This window comes from Tiliqua scincoides, chromosome 6, assembly GCF_035046505.1.
Source record: "Tiliqua scincoides isolate rTilSci1 chromosome 6, rTilSci1.hap2, whole genome shotgun sequence".
Lineage (NCBI taxonomy): Eukaryota > Metazoa > Chordata > Lepidosauria > Squamata > Scincidae > Tiliqua > Tiliqua scincoides.
Window position 1 is genome coordinate 26,115,498 of NC_089826.1, and position 17,490 is coordinate 26,132,987.

The 17,490-nt window shown below is 41.3% G+C and overlaps 1 protein-coding gene across 2 annotated transcripts in view; it reads left to right on the forward strand.

Moving 5' to 3' along the window:
- The window catches only part of LARP7 (La ribonucleoprotein 7, transcriptional regulator), a 33,459-nt gene extending 19,448 nt beyond the window's left edge, over nucleotides 1–14,011 (forward strand). For both annotated transcript variants that reach the window (XM_066632611.1, XM_066632612.1), the window contains exons 10-13: nucleotides 322–440; nucleotides 5,002–5,158; nucleotides 6,192–6,283; nucleotides 11,426–14,011. In XM_066632611.1, the coding sequence (XP_066488708.1) occupies nucleotides 322–440; nucleotides 5,002–5,158; nucleotides 6,192–6,283; nucleotides 11,426–11,506 (449 nt within the window). In that variant the 3' untranslated portion in view covers nucleotides 11,507–14,011. The remainder of the gene's footprint in view (nucleotides 1–321; nucleotides 441–5,001; nucleotides 5,159–6,191; nucleotides 6,284–11,425) is intronic.
- Nucleotides 14,012–17,490: the final 3,479 nt, after the last annotated feature.

Consider the following 17,490-nt stretch of genomic DNA (forward strand, 5'->3'; position numbering starts at 1 on the left):
ATAGGATTACAGCTTACATACAAATTCTGGATTTTTTTGGTTTTCTTATTAAGGCCAACTATGTTGTTGCCTTTTTGCAACAATTTTGCATTTTTTTGCAACAAGAATTTTGCTTTTTTTTCACCTACCACATTGGGCTCTGTCTTTCTGCTTTTGGTAGTAAACTCTTATATTCCATTAAGAGAATTGCATTGGTTTCTAACAGTGCTATGGTTATCCCCAGTGTAACAAATATTTACGCATGTATTGCTTGAATAATTTTGATCATCCTAAACTGTTGCACATGAAGTTTCATTAATGCTCTGCTTTTCAAATTAACAGCGCTTGGTGATGGTTCAGCTCCTGCTGAGAAGGCTCACAAAAAGGGGCCCCAGTTTGAGAGTGGAGTAATTGTGAAGATAATTAGTGCAGAGCCTCTGCCAAGCAGGAATCGCATCAAGGTAATGTTTTTAATAAGCAGGGTAGCTTTTAGCCTTTTCCTGGAAACTTTTGCATGTGGAATACCCATTCACAAAGACAATTCTAGTAACTACTTGATGAGTGAATGTCCTAGTACTTGTTGTTGTTAGATTCTTTGTTCACCAGACTGAGAGAATCTGTTTGAAAAATTACTTCAAACTGTCTGGGCACAGGAAGGAGCTTTTCCCTGCCCTCTCCTCAACACTTTTCTGCAGTAACTTTTGCAGGAGCACAGAGAGAACAAAATGCTTAACCTGTGGTAGTGTTAAACTAGGGGAAAGTTGGGAAATGTTTTAAATAAATAAACCAGTAAAATAACCCTGTCATGCTTAATAAGAAAGTACAACGTAAGTTGTGATATGCTGACAATAAAATATATTAAAAAATCTTTAGTATTAGCATGCTTAAAATGATTTATTCGTATACTGGAAGAAACGTCCATGATGTTTATGTGCAACATCTTGATTTTAGAAATGGGCTATGTCAGAATGCCAGATGCATGGGAGGGCACCAGGATGCAGGTCTCTTGTTGTCTTGTGTGCTCCCTGAGGCATTTGGTGGGCGACTGTGAGATACAGGAAGCTGGACTAGATGGGCGTATGGCCTGATCAAGCGGTGCAGGACTGTATTACTCTCTGAGGAACTGTAGATAATCTTTCTGAGCTACAGCCCCATATCTGTTCTAATATTACCCAGAAGTGTTGTTCACCATGGTTGGCTCACTTTCAGGGAAGGTGATAGATTCCCTTGGGCTGTATCCTCATAGGAGCTCACATGTCTGGAACATATCTGGACCAGAACAGGAAGTTACTGTGAGCTCACGTTCTGTAAAATTTGCTGTTTTTGAGACCCTGAAAAGGACATTGTCTGAATTACCTTGTTATGTTCAAAACTTCATCTCCCTATTTGTTTGTTTTTCTGGGTATTATCTGCTGCATTTCCACCTCCTAAGAAACCCTTAGGACGTTTCCCTTTTTGTTACGTGGCAGCCTTATATTGACTGACAGCCCAATCCTATCCAATTTTCCAGTGCCAGTGCTGCTGTGCCTATGGGGTATGCACTGCTTCCTGTGTTGGAGATGCAGTCACAGAGGCCTACGTTTGGGAACATTTGTTCCTTTACCCCTGGGCTGCATTGCAGTTGCACCGGTGCTGGAAAGTTGGATAGGATTGGGCTGTTAATGTACAATAACAGGTTAACTTGGAATCATTAAAGGCAAAGCAAAAGAAAATATGTGCCTGCCTGTGTGTAAAATAACAAGTTTAAGATACTAAAATAGGTATTTACTAGATAAGTAAATACTAGGTTTAGTAAAAACTGGTGTTGGGCTGCAATTGAGCACTCACTTACCTGAGACTGAGCCCCATTGAAAAGAATGGGACTTCTGAGTGAACATGTAGAGGGGCTGCATTGTTAGTCTTTTTCATCCTGCATTCATTGGGACCAGTTAGACAAGTTAGGGCACAATCCTATCCTGTGCTGGAACAGGCAAGCCAAGAGGCTTGCGCTGTATCCAGCGCAGGATTGTGGCCATAAGCAGCTTAGCCAGAGGCAAGGGAAAACTTTTTCCTTTACCCCTGGGTAAGGTCTGCTGGCCCCAATGGGTCTCCTCAGACTTGTGCCACTTCTGGAGGTGGCGCAAGTCTGAGGATTGCAGAGCGGCTTGAAGCTGCTCCGTTCTCCCTGAGAACAGGGGTTGGAGCCAGCTTAACTGCCGAATTCCAGCCCTGCCTGCCCGCCTTCCCCCCGCCCAGTAGCACCTCCCTCCCTCTTCCTCCTCATCTCCCCCCTCTCGTCCAAGCCAACGCAAGGCACTGGGAGGAAGCTTGCGGTCTGCCTCTGTAGGCCAGCACTTCTTAGAGCACCAGTCTGACTTTCTCCTGAGGAAGTGCAAACATGACATTTGCGACCCTCCAGGGCTGGCCCAAGGGACTGGCCAATATCCAGCGCAGGATAGGGGACCAAAGTGGCTCAGCCAAAGGTAAGGGGAAACTTTTCCCCTTACCTCTGGATAAGGCACCCTGACCCCTATGGGTTTCCTCGGACTTGCACCACCTCAAACGCCCACCCCCAAAAGCACCATAAGATTTTCAGCCCTAACCAATGACAGTTCAATTTAAGTTCTTATATTTAAACCAGTTCAGTTTTATTTGAAACAAAATTAATTTTAAATCCAACATGTTTTTTTGTTTGTTTGTTTGTTTGGGCTGGATTCAGATTCAAAGCTTCCCTCTAAACAGCATTAAAAACCCAGAAGGACGAGGAGAGGAAATGAGACTCCACTGGAGGGAATCTGTAAAAGACAACAACCCTTTCCAAACTAGTAGTAGTTCCAAATCTATTAGCACAGGAACCCACTTTTTTAAAATTACACATCAGGACCCACCTACGTTTACAAGATTAAAAAAGATAAAAAGTTTTACCAGCTCAAGCCTCTTTTTACAGTATTGTGGTGGGGGGCTGCCTTCTCGAGCACTTGTTGAACTTCACGTGCATAGGATCGGGACCATTTCAGTCTTACACTCCCCTTCGCTTGGCCTTCCACATGAGCCAAGGCACGTTTGCTTACTCGTGAGTGCATGTGAACGTGTGGCTTAGTTTCGCTTTCCATAGGGCTCAATACTTTCCTCAGCTTGGAGGGAGGGACTTCATTCTCTGGTATTTTTTTGGGGGGGGGGCTGCATTCATCTGATCGGGACCATTTTGGTTGCATTGGATTTCTCTCGGCCTTCACAATGGCCCAAGGCACGATCATCTACTTGCAAGTAAACACACAGTATCTCTGTTTCACTTTCCATAGTGCTCAATGCATTTTGATCCTTTACCATCAGCTTGTCAGTTGTAGCTTCATGACCCACCCACAATCAGGTTGCAATCTACCAAGGGGGTTGCGACAGCCAGTTTGAGAAATGCTGTGTATAGAGTATATTTGTGGGCTGTGAGTTATCATGAGATATATGAAAACGAAAGGGATTAAAATGTTATAGCTGCATGTGCATGATGAGCACATATACTCTTGATATTTTTTCCCAAAGTCTTGATTGTGCAGCTCATATTTGACAGATTTTTTGCCATATAATATTTAAATAAAACATTTGTTACGATTATTGATTATCTGTATTCCTTGATCTTCATTGCTCATGAATGTAGAACAAGAGATGAGATAGAACTAGATCAGATTTACATTATTAACTACTACAATACCTTGCACCTTTGTCTGGTTAGGAACTGTCTGGTTAGGAACCAGAGCATGGATGAAAGTCAAAAATGTATGCATGTCAAAGCATAACCTTATTTAGCTTGCAAATTTATTTTGACCAGTGCAAAATCTGACTGACTATATAACACATGCAAATGTATGCAAAACGTAGATAAACAGAAATAAAAGGAAAATAAGCATAATAACCTCAACAAATGTCATGGAGGGTTGAATAAATGCAGAGAAAAGCTTGTGGAAGAAATTCGAAATGTGTTTATAATGGAAAACAGTTGAAAGAGCAAAGTAATGAAAGTCAAATGGATCAAAGTCAAGGTATTGCTATACTGCTATATATTGGGCAGGAGGTCTGGTCTAGAGGGTAGAGCCTCCGTCTGCCTGAAGATAACATCCACAAGGTCGCCAGTTCGAGGCCACCGGCACCGTGCGACCTTGAAGCAGCTGACAAGCTGAAGCCGAGCTATTCCATCTGCTCTGAGCGTGGGAGGATGGAGGCCAGAATGTGAAGCCTGATCGGAATGAAACACCTGAATGTAGTGGTTCTTGAAAGAAAGAACCTTCTCTCAATTGTAAAAATCCCTATTTAATAAGGGATTTAGATAAGCCTGCCTATGTAAACCGCCTTGAATAAAGTCTTGAATAAAGACCAAGAAAGGCGATATATAAATAACTGTTGTTATTATTATTATTATTATTACTGCCTTCCAGTAGTATAATATTAGTTGTGTAGTTATTAATTAATAACTAGTTATTAACTAACTAATTAATAACTCAGAAGTTATTCTTCCATTTATGCATGGTATTTCCTTACCACTAGAGTTTATAAACACTGTCAAATATGGAAATTATGGGAATTATATGGAAATTATAAATTCCATTTATGCGTAGTATTTCCTTACCAATAGGGTTTATAAATGCTGTCAGATATGGAAATACTTTTCTGTTTAATAGAGGTGTGATTTTTCAGTAATAACAAAATAAAAATCCATGACATCACTTTCTGCTCTTCTCATTTTTGTAAAAGAAACCAAAGAAATTCAAAATCTGCAAAAACAAAAAATGGGCTGGACTGGGGAGGGTGCATGGGTAAAGACTGCAGCTGCATCTACTGACATTATACCACTTCTATCACCTGGCTAGTACACTTTTAAAGTAATTATAATTTTTATTATTTATAAAAATGTGCCCTTGGAATAAAAACGCACAATACTGCACTTTTCCTCCTTGGGTGGAAAAACGAAATCTGAAAAAAATAAGAACATTTAGGAACATCTTCACTGTTTAATTGATACAGTCACTGCAGCGTGTCTTGTTTTTATCACAGGATGCATTGGCTGTACTAGCTGATGTTGCTTATGTTGACCTGCTGCAAGGAGATACAGAATGTCATGTGCGACTTAGAACAACGAAAGATGCACAGAAAATAATATCACATAAAGAACTGCAGACAAAAAATGGCTGGAAATTTGAGATCCTTTCAGGTAAGGTTTATTGCTGAGGTTGTTACAAATGAATCTGAGGTTTGTACCTGTTGCATAAGTATGTACTGCATCTCAGTACCTGTCCAAATTGTGACATCATATCCTGAAAAATGTCCCTAAAGTTTCCCCAGGCTAGTGCTATATGTGCTCACATCTTTTATATCTTTTTCCCTGGCTGCGTAAGATATTGTATGTTTACTTTTGCTGAAAAACTCACCTAGGATGTGATGCTGTACATTAGATCATTGGCAGGTGTCTCAATTGCATGCCTGCAGTCCTTACTCCTAGATAGGGCTTTTCAGCTTACGGATGTACACACAACAATCCATTACTATGCACACAATCCACTATTATGTCTTTGTCTGCCCCCATTCAGGTTATATGTGCTGTTCTTTTTTACCTCTTTAGATTTTAATATGACACCAAATGTCTTTATGTATTGTATTGAAGAGGGCTTATTGCAGCCAGGACATGATAGCTAATGCATGCCCATGATCCTGCCATTATCTTTCTGCTGACTTTAGTATCTTTTCTTTTGAATAAGAGAAGGGCAGCAAACACCAGGCTGTGAATTTTTTACCTCTTAAGAAATTATTATTTCAAACTGATGCAGAGGGCCTAACTGCAGTTAAAGGACTGGTTTTCCTTTGACCCATTGTCTCAGGTTCAGAGGTCAGATGCAGGTCTTCACAATTCCTTCTTGCCATTCTTTCATTCCTTGCCTGGGCCTATAAGATAGTGGCCATGTGCGTTTTAACTGAACATAGATGCTCTGTCATCCTCTGATACAAAGCAAGCTAGAAAAGAGAAAGCACAAATAAAAGGAAACAGAAATGGAAAAATGCATGTGTTTTAATGCTTTCATCATCAACATTTTTCTTTGCATACAAGTTCTTCCATTTAAGAAATAAATTGCATGGTAATAGCTATAGTTATGGGACTGATACAGTCCTAACATAACATGGCAGGCAAAAGTGTGTGTGTTGTGCAAGGCAGATCCAGTTGTTAATTGTCAGCACGTGCTTGTTTTAAGGTGATCATGAACAACGATACTGGCAGAAGATTTTGGTGGATCGACAGGTTAAACTTAATCAGCCTCGGGAAAAGATACAAGGCACAAAGAAGGTAAGCTAAACACAGAGAGGGTAAGCTTGATTGACTAGCTTTGAATCTTGAGCCAGATGAATTTTCAGCTTTTACCATTTAATGTTTTAACACTGACCCAAAACACCTAACATGTCAGCAGCAAATGGCATCAATTACATTTTTCATATAAACAAACATTTCAAAGCACATTTTCCAAACTTGTGGTGGTTTGAAAACTTGGCTGATTTCAGTATGACAGCAAAAATATCTGAAGATTTATTGTGATCCAAAAAATTCATCAAGAAACTTATTTTAAGTTAAAATTTCTGACACAGTCCTGTGCATGTCTGCTCAGAAGTAAGTGCTAGTAAAGATTACCAGATCATATTAGTAGTGGTCATTAATTTAGGGTGCTATCCAGACTTGCCCTTGGGCCAGTGCAAGTTCCTTGTGCTGGCCCAGGATGGTTGCAAATGTGCTGTAAAGCACATTTGCGCTTCGTCACGAGTAAACTGGGCCAGTGCATGCACACGACAGCCCATGGGGAATCCATCCTCCATGCCAGCTCTGCTGGGGAGCCTTGCATTGGCCAAGCTTGGCCAACGCAAGGCCAAGGAGTAGGTGGGCAGGGAGGAGGTAGGAGGGAGGCGTTCCAGGTCGGAGGGAGGGCGGGTTGAGGGTGGTCCCTGGGGCAGACAGGGAGCAGGAGGCAAGGCTGAAACCTGGCTCTTATGCCAGATCCAAACCCCCGTTCCCGAGCAGTGCAGATCAGCTTCAAGCCACTCTGCTCTCCTCTGACTTATGCCGCCTCTGGAAGTGGGGCAAGTCCAAGGAGACCCATTGGGGCTGCAGTGGCTTACCCAGGGGTAAGGGGAAGAGTTTCCCCTTACCTCCGGCTAACGTACTTTGGGGCCCTATCTTGCACTGGATACAGCACAGGCCTCCTGGCTTGCCTGTTGCAGCACAAGATAGGATTGTACTACACGTTGTTTGTTGCATGGCTGTGTACAAAAGAATTGGGGGAAGGGGTCCTATCCCAAGGGGTACCACAGTGCTCTAACTTGCAGCTTATGCCAGATGGATGCATCAAAAAACTGGATGATCCACTTTGATTGCAGCTTTGCAAATTACTTCAGTAGTGTTCAGCTTGATAAGAGAGAGGGAAGAACAGAAAGGCTACTGATGTGCTTTGCGAGTCATGTCTTAGGTTTGTAACACACCATTAAGTCTTCTGTCAGTTTTCAGCATCCCAACTGAATTTTATAATATGTGATGCCATAATAACCCTGCCTCTCAGAGATCCAGAGAGCTTTCCTTTATACTGACCAACCACAATTTCTGTCTGTCAACTCTGGATCAAAAAACAAGCAAAGTGGTGATGGCGGTGGTGGTGTTTGGCAGCAACAGCAACTAATTCTGGAGGCTGCAAATCTTTGTCCGTTCACTAACCAGAGCCCCTGGTTGTGCTGAAATGCTTGGATCTTGGCAAAGCTGGGACCAGGATTGCTGCTCTCAGTCTGCAGGCAGTCCTGGGGTAGAGATGAACACATGGTTTCACTTGACCTGAAGTAGCTTCATAGGTTGGAAGAGGTGGAAGAGGTAGATCCTTCCAGCTGAAGTACTGGTTTAAGGGGCCATTAGTTACCTAGTGTGAGCTACCTTTGTTCATATAGTTTCTATTCATTACATTTTGCAACAAAAGAGAAATGCAACTGTAAAAAGAAAACCTGTGCTTGATCTGTAACCTGCTAAATCCAGAATAATCTCCATATATGCTTAGGTTAGCTTTGCAATAGCTAACTTTCTCTTATATAGCTTAAATAAATAAATAATCTCTTAAATAGCTAATTTTCTCTTCTAGGTAGATCTTCAGTCACCTTCTTGGTTTCAGAACTTGGTCATTAAATGCATAGAATGTTCTGATAGCTTGATCCCAGATGCTGTCCTGACAAACTAATTTTTGTGAATCATATTAAAAACACTAAAAACCACAATGAATGTCTACAAATTGAGTCACAGCTTACCGAATATGCATAACAGTTTAGAAATCATGATTTTCAGAATGTTTTAAAAATTTCCATGATTTTGCATTTGAAAGCTGGAGTTCAAATAAGGATTTTCAAAGCTATTCAGGATCTCATAAAACCCCAAGGTGTGAATCTTACCTGCTGGTGTCTCTTCCTTACTTATCTGAATATATGCAGCTAACATCCTACCAGGAATTGACTCTTTTTGTGATGCTAATGCACCTTAGTGCATAACTATGAACCACTTCAGTGGTAATATTTGTAAAAGTCATGTAAATGATTTTCCACCTGAATTTAGCAAGTCAGTGGGATTTCTCAGTTCTCACATAGGACTGTGCCCCCAAATAACTGAACCTTTGTTTTTGCTGCTAATTCAGTAATGGCAGAGATAGATTCTGCCTGATTCCAGTTACCATCTCCTTCCTGAATTCAGCTGCAGTGCAAGCACTTTAGAACTACCACCAGGTCGAATGGAAACTTGAGGTGCACATTTTCCAGCCAGATTGAAACATTTTTATCAGGCTGAATAAAAAAATGGAAACCAGAGGAATGGAGTTTAGTTGCATCAGCAGTGCAATAGCACTTCTATAAATTTAACTCTACAGAAGTGACTCCTACTGTCCAAACCTTGCACATCCTACTACTATATTGTAAAATGTCATAGTTTAGGATGTTTTTCTTTTAATACCAAGTTTAGGTAGTCTTATATAGAGTTTAAATCAATCTATAGATTATTGGCAATTGATCCTTTCTGATCTGTTACCTTGAATGGTTTCCCACAACTTGATGAAGGCCATTTTTCAAGTCCCTTGCCCCAGCCTAGGAGGGTTGCAAGCGTGTCATAAAGCTTGCTCCTTGGGAGCAAGCCACACCAGCACACAGTGGAGCACAGAGGCTGCATCCAGCCTCTGTGGCAGCTTGTACCAGGAAGGTTGCGTTGGCTGAGCTCGGCTGACACAGGGGTCTGGGGAGGGCAGGGAGGAGATGGGAGGGAGGCGTTCTTGGGTGGGAGGAGGCTGGGTGGAGGGTCTTCCAGGGGGTGGGCAAGTGGGGAGCAGGAGGTGGGGCTGGGACCCAGCAGTTATGCTGGATCCCAGCTCTGTTCCCTGAGCAGCACAGAGCAGTTCCAAGCCGCTCCGTTTTTTGCGGACTTGTACCATCTCCTGAGGTGGCGTATGCCTGAAGAGACCCATTGGGGCTGTGGTGGCTTACCTGGGGGTAAAAGGAAAAGTTTTCTCGTGCCTCCAGCTGAGCCAGTTCTGGCCCCAATCTTGCCCTGTATACACTGCAGGCCTCCTGGCCTGCCTGTTTCAGCACAAGATAGGATTGTGCTGCAAGTTAATTAGAACATCTCTGACACTGAGAAATGCAAGTAGATCAATCCTCAAGTGATATAAGGTGCTTGCTGCAGCTCTAATTCTATAGACCTCTTGTATCACCTTCTTTTTATGCACCTCAGGAAAATGAACAGAGAAGCTATTTTAGTTCCTCTTCTTAACCCAATCGTATCAAATAGATGATCAGCACAACAGCATTTATTTTGATAAGGTTAGATGCAAATAGCTTTGGTTGTATTTGGTTGGATCAGTGCTAGGAGAATTGGGTGGTCCCACATACCTGCCTTCCTCTTTCTTTTCCTGTTGGTCTTGTCAGATTTTGTTTCCTTACTTTTTCATCTAGTTAAAACTGCATTGATATAACTCAAGCATTTATTGAAATCTTTTGTGATATAAATGTGAATGAGTAAAATGGCAATGGCTGAGTGCACAGTTGGACTACTGAAATTCCATGACCTCAGATGAGAGCAGTCTAGTACTTACTGCAGTATAGCTTACCATGCATTTCCCTGTAGAATGCAAAACCTAATTTGGGAACAGAGATTACAATTTCCTTTTGTTTCAGAATGAGAAATCAACAATATTATGCATCCCTCCCCATTTTGTTTTTCCCTTCCAGTTGAAATGGAGCTAGTATCAATTAGAAAGAATATAAGAAGAGCCTTGCTAGATCAGGCCAAGGGCCCATCTAGTTTCTCTCAATAGCCCCCCAGATGCCTTGGGGAGTATTCAAGACAAGATACACATATATTGTTGCCACTCCCTTGCATCTAGCATTCAGAGAAAAGTTGCCTCTAAAACCAGGAGGTTGCATATAGTTGCTATGGCTTGGAGGATGAGTCTTTCACAACTGCAGGGATAATTCAAGATTGTTCTTAAGATTATTGCTGGTGGCATAACAGTGTGTTCTGTGTTAATTCTAAAAAGGATATTTTCTGTAAACTTTATTTTTATCTTTCATTTTCTCCTGCTTCAGTTGGCTTCAATCAGATGTTTTTAAAAGACCAGCCCTTGTGAAAAAAAAACCTGGAATTTCTTATCAAAGCATTTTAAAAATTCAAATCTAACATTCCACCGAAATAAAAAAGCAAATAATGTGAGAAGTTAGGGAATGAATTGTTGAATAGGTCAGCTTCTAAGGGTTAGGAACATTCCTTCCTAATTAGGCGTTACAGTTCTGGCAACAGACAATGGGTAGGATCTGGTCAAAGTTCTTAAATTTTGTTGATTTCCATGATTTAAATCCTTCCAATTGAAGTTTATGGAACTTCCATAACTTTTTAGATAGATCTTGCCCAGGGTCCATGAGAAGGGGGGCTGCAGGGGGTAAAATGTAACCCAGGAGTCAAAGAAGCTCCCCAAAAATTTCCTGGAATTCTACATTTTCCAATCTCACCAGGTCCAATGACAGGAGAATGCAAGGGGGACATCATACCTGGGTCTGAGTTCAAAAAGGGGGCCCGGGAGCCAAAGAAGGGGAGCTGGAAATTTCTGGGATCTCAGAAAATGTTTGCAGGTATTGTGTGAGAACTAGCATTCACATATTTTTTAAGCCTACATAATTTTTATATATCGTAATTTGTAGAAATTATTATCCAATTGAGAAGGGAAGGGGCCCAAAAGAAACTTTGAACTCCCTGATAAAATTTCTTTCAGAGGCTCTGATCTTGCCCATTATCAGCCAGATTGTGTGAATGCCTTAGTTGCAAAGTGTGGTCGAATTGTTAATGTTCTTCTTTTGATGCCTGATGAATTGAAATGATAATACAGTGTAATTAGAGGGTATTTATTTCAACTGTTTGTGTCTTCTTCTACAGTTAATTGCAAAAGCTGAAAAAATGAGACTGGCCAAGACGCAAGAGATGAGCAAACACATCTGGTTCTCTGAAGATGAATGAACAGTTTTTTAAAATGAATTTCTCTGAATCCAGTTTTAATTCAACAGACTGAAGTTCTACTTGGGCTTGTTTTGGAAGAATTTATTGAACAAGCTCTCAATGTTTTTTTAACAGTGCAGTTTTATAAACGGAGTTATGGGCAAACCACATTTGTAAAAATCCACTGTGCTCTTCAACTAGTGTGGTGGGGGGAGAATTATAAAATTGGTTCTAAATAACTCCTAAGCATTGGATTTCCTCTTTATTGTGAGTTGTTTGCCCCCTTCCCCCCCTTTTTAGTCACATGTTTTGCAAATTTTCCTATGAAAAATGTAGGCAGGACTCAGGGTGCATGAAAGCTGTGAAAGGAGAGCTCAAGTTGCAATGGTAACAAAACTCTACAGGGCAATAGCTGTGTGTTATTAAGTGGAAGAATAAGAAACAGTTGATAAACTTATCCTAAGTTTTACTAGTCATGACTAAGCTGTACGGAATAGTGCAGGAGCCTCCAAACTACTGCCCATGGGCCAAATCCAGCACAGCAAGAAAAGTCTCTCTGGTGCAGCATGACAGTGGTGAAGCCTTACCACTGTACCCCGCCGCCTCCCATCCTTGCACCCAAGGTTTGTAGAAACACACACCAGGCAGTCACTTTCCCCCAGGAAACTGGTGTGCAGAGCCTGCCTTCTGGGGTGATAGGCAGCCGACACAGCTGCCTGGCACAAGTTTCTACAAAGATTGGGCGTGATGTTCTGAGACAGCGGGGCAAAATAAGGTTTTGCCACCACTGCACCGGTGCGGCTTTTCTTGGTGCACTGTGGGCTGTACTTTGGAGGCCCCTGGTATAGCTCATATTTAGAACTAGGATTTTACTTTCAAAATGACAGAGAGGCTAACTCACCATGCTCCTACACTCTAGTGGCAACAGTTCGTCTTTGTAAAACATAATTTGTGAATCACTAGTTCATATAAGCTTGAGCACACATTTGCTAGTACAGCAAGCTTTTTTATCTTTGTATGCTCCACAGTAACTTCTTGGAGGTTATTAATATTTCTTCTGTTCAAAGCAGTAGGATATAAAAATGAAATGGCTACAAAAAGCAAGTGCCTATAGTTCTTACGTAAAGCTGCAAATGTGATTATGCTTATCAGTGGGTTGTGTGGCAGGGGAGGGGGTTGCTTGCTAATGAAGTGCCTTGGCTTCATAATCTTTTGAGTTGATGAATGTGGAAATGTAACTTAAGAGATAAACCTTGGAAAACCATTAGCCTTTCTGTGTGTTTGAAGATGTACTTTAAACTTCTGGGACTTGCTGTGAGTCTTAGAGTGCAATCCTAGCCGCTCATTGGGCTGGTGCAAGTCCCTTGCGCTAGCCCAGGAACGTCACAAATGTGTCATGAGGCATGTTTGCACTTCCTTATGAATCGACTGGACTGGCACAAGGATATGTGCCAGCCTACAGCCTCTGCACCCAATACAGCTAGGTAAGTTCACACAGGCTGGTGTGGAGGTTTGGGGAGGGCAGCATGGTAATGTCCCAGGGCGGGCCAGTGGGCAGGCTGGCCTGAGGAGAGGTATGGGACCAAGATCTGGCTCTTAGGCCAGATCCTAACCACTGACCCAGTCAGTCTTACATGGGCCACTTGAATTTGTGCCTGCAATTTCACTGGGGCAAATCCAAGTAGACCTATATGGCCAACTGGGGCGTTACTCCGAGTTGCAGCCCAGCCTGCACCTAACCTGCACTGGATACAGCGGAGGCCAGTTGGCCTGTCTGTTCCAGCACAGGTTAGGATTGTACTGCCCAATTTATCACCTAGTCTAGTGAATTGGTGAAGAATATGTTAATTCTTTTTCATTTGGTGGCTATAGTTGTTTATATGGTTTATGGATTACACTGTTAGTTTGTGCCTGTAGATGTTTGTCACTTTTTAAATTTTACTTGATTGCAGGTTATAATGACTTTACAGCTCTTACTGTGTTTGCAAATAGAAGAGAATAATTTTATTTCTACCAGTTGTGAGTGGTGATGTTCTTCATATTTACTATCAAACCGAGCCGTTCAGGAGTGCCAGTTCAGGAGCAGTTCACGATTAGACATCAAGAAGTTAATAAATTTCCCATTCATTGTTCACCAGGGACAAGAATTAATTTTGACTTACGAATTCATTCAACAAAATAGTACTGGGTAAAATACATAAATGTAACAAAATATGCCCAATGGTAAAGATGAAGCAGGGACATTTTTCTTTACTAACTTTCTAAATGCTCATCTAGTATTCAGGGTTTTAGGTTTCCCTTTTTGAGATTTCTTTGCTTCATAGGCAGTAATAACTGCTTGAGTTAATACCAACTGTGGAATAATAGTAGTGGTTGTTGAATCATACTGGTTATGTAAATACATCCACAGTCTTTATGTTTCCATGCACTGCAATAGGCAATACTACTCAGTAAATACCATCAATGGGATTTAACACCATTGTATTATACCAGAATCATAACAAAGGGTCAGGTATGCAGAGCCTCAGAAAAGAATGGTGGAGGAAAAGAAGTCTAATATGACCAGAAAATGAAATATAAAATAGTCTAAGCAATACTTCTCGTTGGACAAATTCTGCTGATAAAAGAAGAGGCGCTTGACCATCAGGAGTGATATTTTCTTTCAGACATATGCATGTATGTCCCCTGGCATGCTGATGCTACCAATCATAAAAGCAAGAAAAGCGTACTTATATGTTCAGGCTACTGGCTCTCAGTATCAATTTCTGTAAAATTGTCATAAGGCAAATGTTCCAAAGTTATCCATAGATACAGCCCTCAGATAATTGAAAGGAAATACAGTATAGTGAGTGAAATGAGTGGCCTTTTTCATAGTGGCGCCAAGTCTCTGGAAACCATCCCTAAGGAACCCCACTTACATTTATTTCTCCTTGTGTTTAATTTTCTTATAAATGCTTCTTATTTCACTCTCCCATGTGGTATAGTTAAATGAGTGGATCTGAACCTTATTTCTGTTGTTTTTGCTGATTTGTAAGTTTGAAATGAGTAACATCTGGCTTGAGTTCACATGTTATGCATCTATAAAGATCTATGACCAAAAAGAAGTGAGGTCCTAGTGCAGCTCCATATTTTTTGATAGTAAATGTGTTTGCTTATACACTTTGGAGTGCCCATCAAACATGTAAGGAGTCTGGTGTATGTTTACTGTAACATTGATACATCTACAGGAAATACATTTTTGTATAAAATATTCAGATGCTGCTTCAGAGCAGATACCTCTACGTACAGTGAACATCAAAAGTTCATTTCTGACACAAAAGTAGCATGAGATAGTTTTCAGTAGTTTCACTGTTCAGTTTGTTCAATATAGCCATGACCTGAACAGTGATCTTGCTATCTTTATTTGGATTATTTTATGTTAAACTGAATGTAGAGAATTTATTACCATCTGTCATCTGTTAAAGATTAATTTAACATGTATTGGGCCATCTAGATTGGTCACATGGCAGAATCTTCTACCTCCAGACCCAAAAGCACTTGTGAGGATTAATACCTAACATCTTGGATTCAATCTGCATATTACGCCATGAGATGGTAGGTTCACGTTATAGAGGTCTGAACTGTTCCACTTCTGGCAGCAGGTGGTGAGTCTTGAATCCTTCCTCATGCAAAAATTATCTTGCTCATACTAAACCAGAAAATCAGAGAAGTCTACTAAATGTTTCTTCCGTGTGCTGATGTACCACATGCAGTGTAGAAGAGGAAGTGTTGCATGGGGAAGGATTCTAAAATATGGCCCCATTTCCTGCAGTGACTCCCAAATTCTTCCACTTCAGCTTACCATCTCACTCTGCATAATTTGGTTTTACTACTGCAAAAGAAAGCAGCTTTGTTGTTCCTTTGCTCTTTAACAAATTTCTGCCCAGCCCACAGGTGTACACATTTGATCCCTGTTGTGTATATACAATGTTGGGCAGAAATGACAAGATGACTCTAATGGGTGCCAAAAATGGGTCCCGCGGCATCCTAAGCTCCATCAGGCAGCCGCTGGCAGCAGCTCCTTGGGGGAAGGGGAAGTTTGTCCCCTTCCCCCAGGTAAGGAAAGTAGCCCTGCAATGGGACTACTCAATTCTGCTGAAGGTCATGGAAGCTCATGGAAGAGTTCCATGTTGTGCCACATGGCCTCACATGGAGCTCAGGATCCAGTACCAGTCCCTCCCTCCCTCCCACCCTGCTTCTTCTGCCCAGTAACACAACCTACCCGCCTCCCCCCACCTACCTCTCTGCTGCCCTGCAGTTTGGGCAATCGCCAAGTGGCGGAGCACCGGCTTTCCACCGATGCTAGCCCAGTGCAAGTTCACACTGGGCTAACTCTGGTGCTGCACTGGTGCTAAGCCCCACAAATGTGCCTTACAGCACTTCTGCAACAGTGCACATTGGTGGTAAGCCAGTGTGCAGAGCTCAGGATTGGGCTCTGAGCTGGAGCAGAGGCAAAAATTCCTAGGAAGTTTTAGAATGGAGCATGCTATCGTATATGGATATAAACATGCTCCATATTTCTACTCCCAATTATAAATGGTAATGTTCAAAATCCAAATTACAATGATGCCTTTATCCAGAGATATATACTTCAACATACAGATGGAATTGTTGGGAATGTGATGTCATTGCATCAAGTTGATGCACCCGTGATGCACATGGAGCTGAAGCTGTTGTTGCTTCACAAAGACTGGATTTTTTTTTTTTTTTGAAGTCTCACCAAATTCAAACCTGAATATCTTGCAGAAGCAGTTAAAAATGTTTTTGGTTGGTTACTTTGCCCTGGGTTGTTAAGTTTGTGATTTTACTCATCTTGTGATTTAGAAAGGGTTTTAATTTATCTTTCATTGTAATCGGTTTTTAAACTCGAGATTCTCTCAGTCTTGGTTTTAATAATTTTTTAAAATTTATCCAGGCACATTGAGGCTTCAGTATATGATGAGATAAAAGCCAAATGAATGAACAAATACTTGTGTGACTGCTGACCCAGTTCAGATGTAACATGAGACTGCAGACTCATGTAAAAATGAGTCTTTTGCACAGATAAAAATGGAATGCTTTTTGCTTTCAGTTTTAATTATACCATAATTTTACAGTGTCTACAAACTCATCCTGATTAAGATCAAACTACTGTTGGGAAACATACTGAGATCTGGAAAACATGACTTGATCCAGGTTTATTTTATCTGACTATTGTTTGAACCAATAATTCCCTCAAGCTACATAACACAGAATTGCAGATTAGTTAAAAAAGATAAAAGGATTCTCTTTTCTCTCACACAGAGCAAAGTGGGAATTGTGTGGTCCCATAGCTTGCAGTTCTCATATTTGGAAACTGTTTTTTCTGTTTATTTGAACTGGGCCTACTAGTCAGTGATATGTTACAGCTTGTGAGATAATTCTACATGCAGTCTCTTACTCTGACCTTAAGACTTAGTTCAGGCTAGGTATAGCTGTTCCTTCAGCCTCTTCAGTACTTCCACCTGCTAGAAACAGTTCCTTGTCCTTTTAGAGACAGATACATGCCATTGTCAAGCAGTGAGTGGCTGGGACTCTACTGCTGACTCACTTGGTGTCTGAAATATGCCAGAATGATGTATTGTAAGGCCAGTCTCTCCAGTGAATGCTGCAGAGCAGTCTTGCAGAGGAAAGAAAAATACGTTAGCTGAAATCTAGTCCTCTGAGCTGAATTCCCCCTAGCTAGACCTTAGGAACTCTCAAAAAGAAAAGTGGGTTTAATGCCAACATCTTCAGTTGTGATACAAAGCTTGGAAACATGTTTTGTTTGCCTCCTACTATATACCATAGGCTCACAGTAAATCACTGTTATTAAAAATAAAATACCATGCATTGAAACACACACACCCCTCTACTGAGTTGGTTATTTTTCAAAGCTGCCTGGGAAGGGAGTCATTGGGGCAGTCAGTATGGACAATTCAGTTGTGTTCTTACAGCGCAAGCCTGGT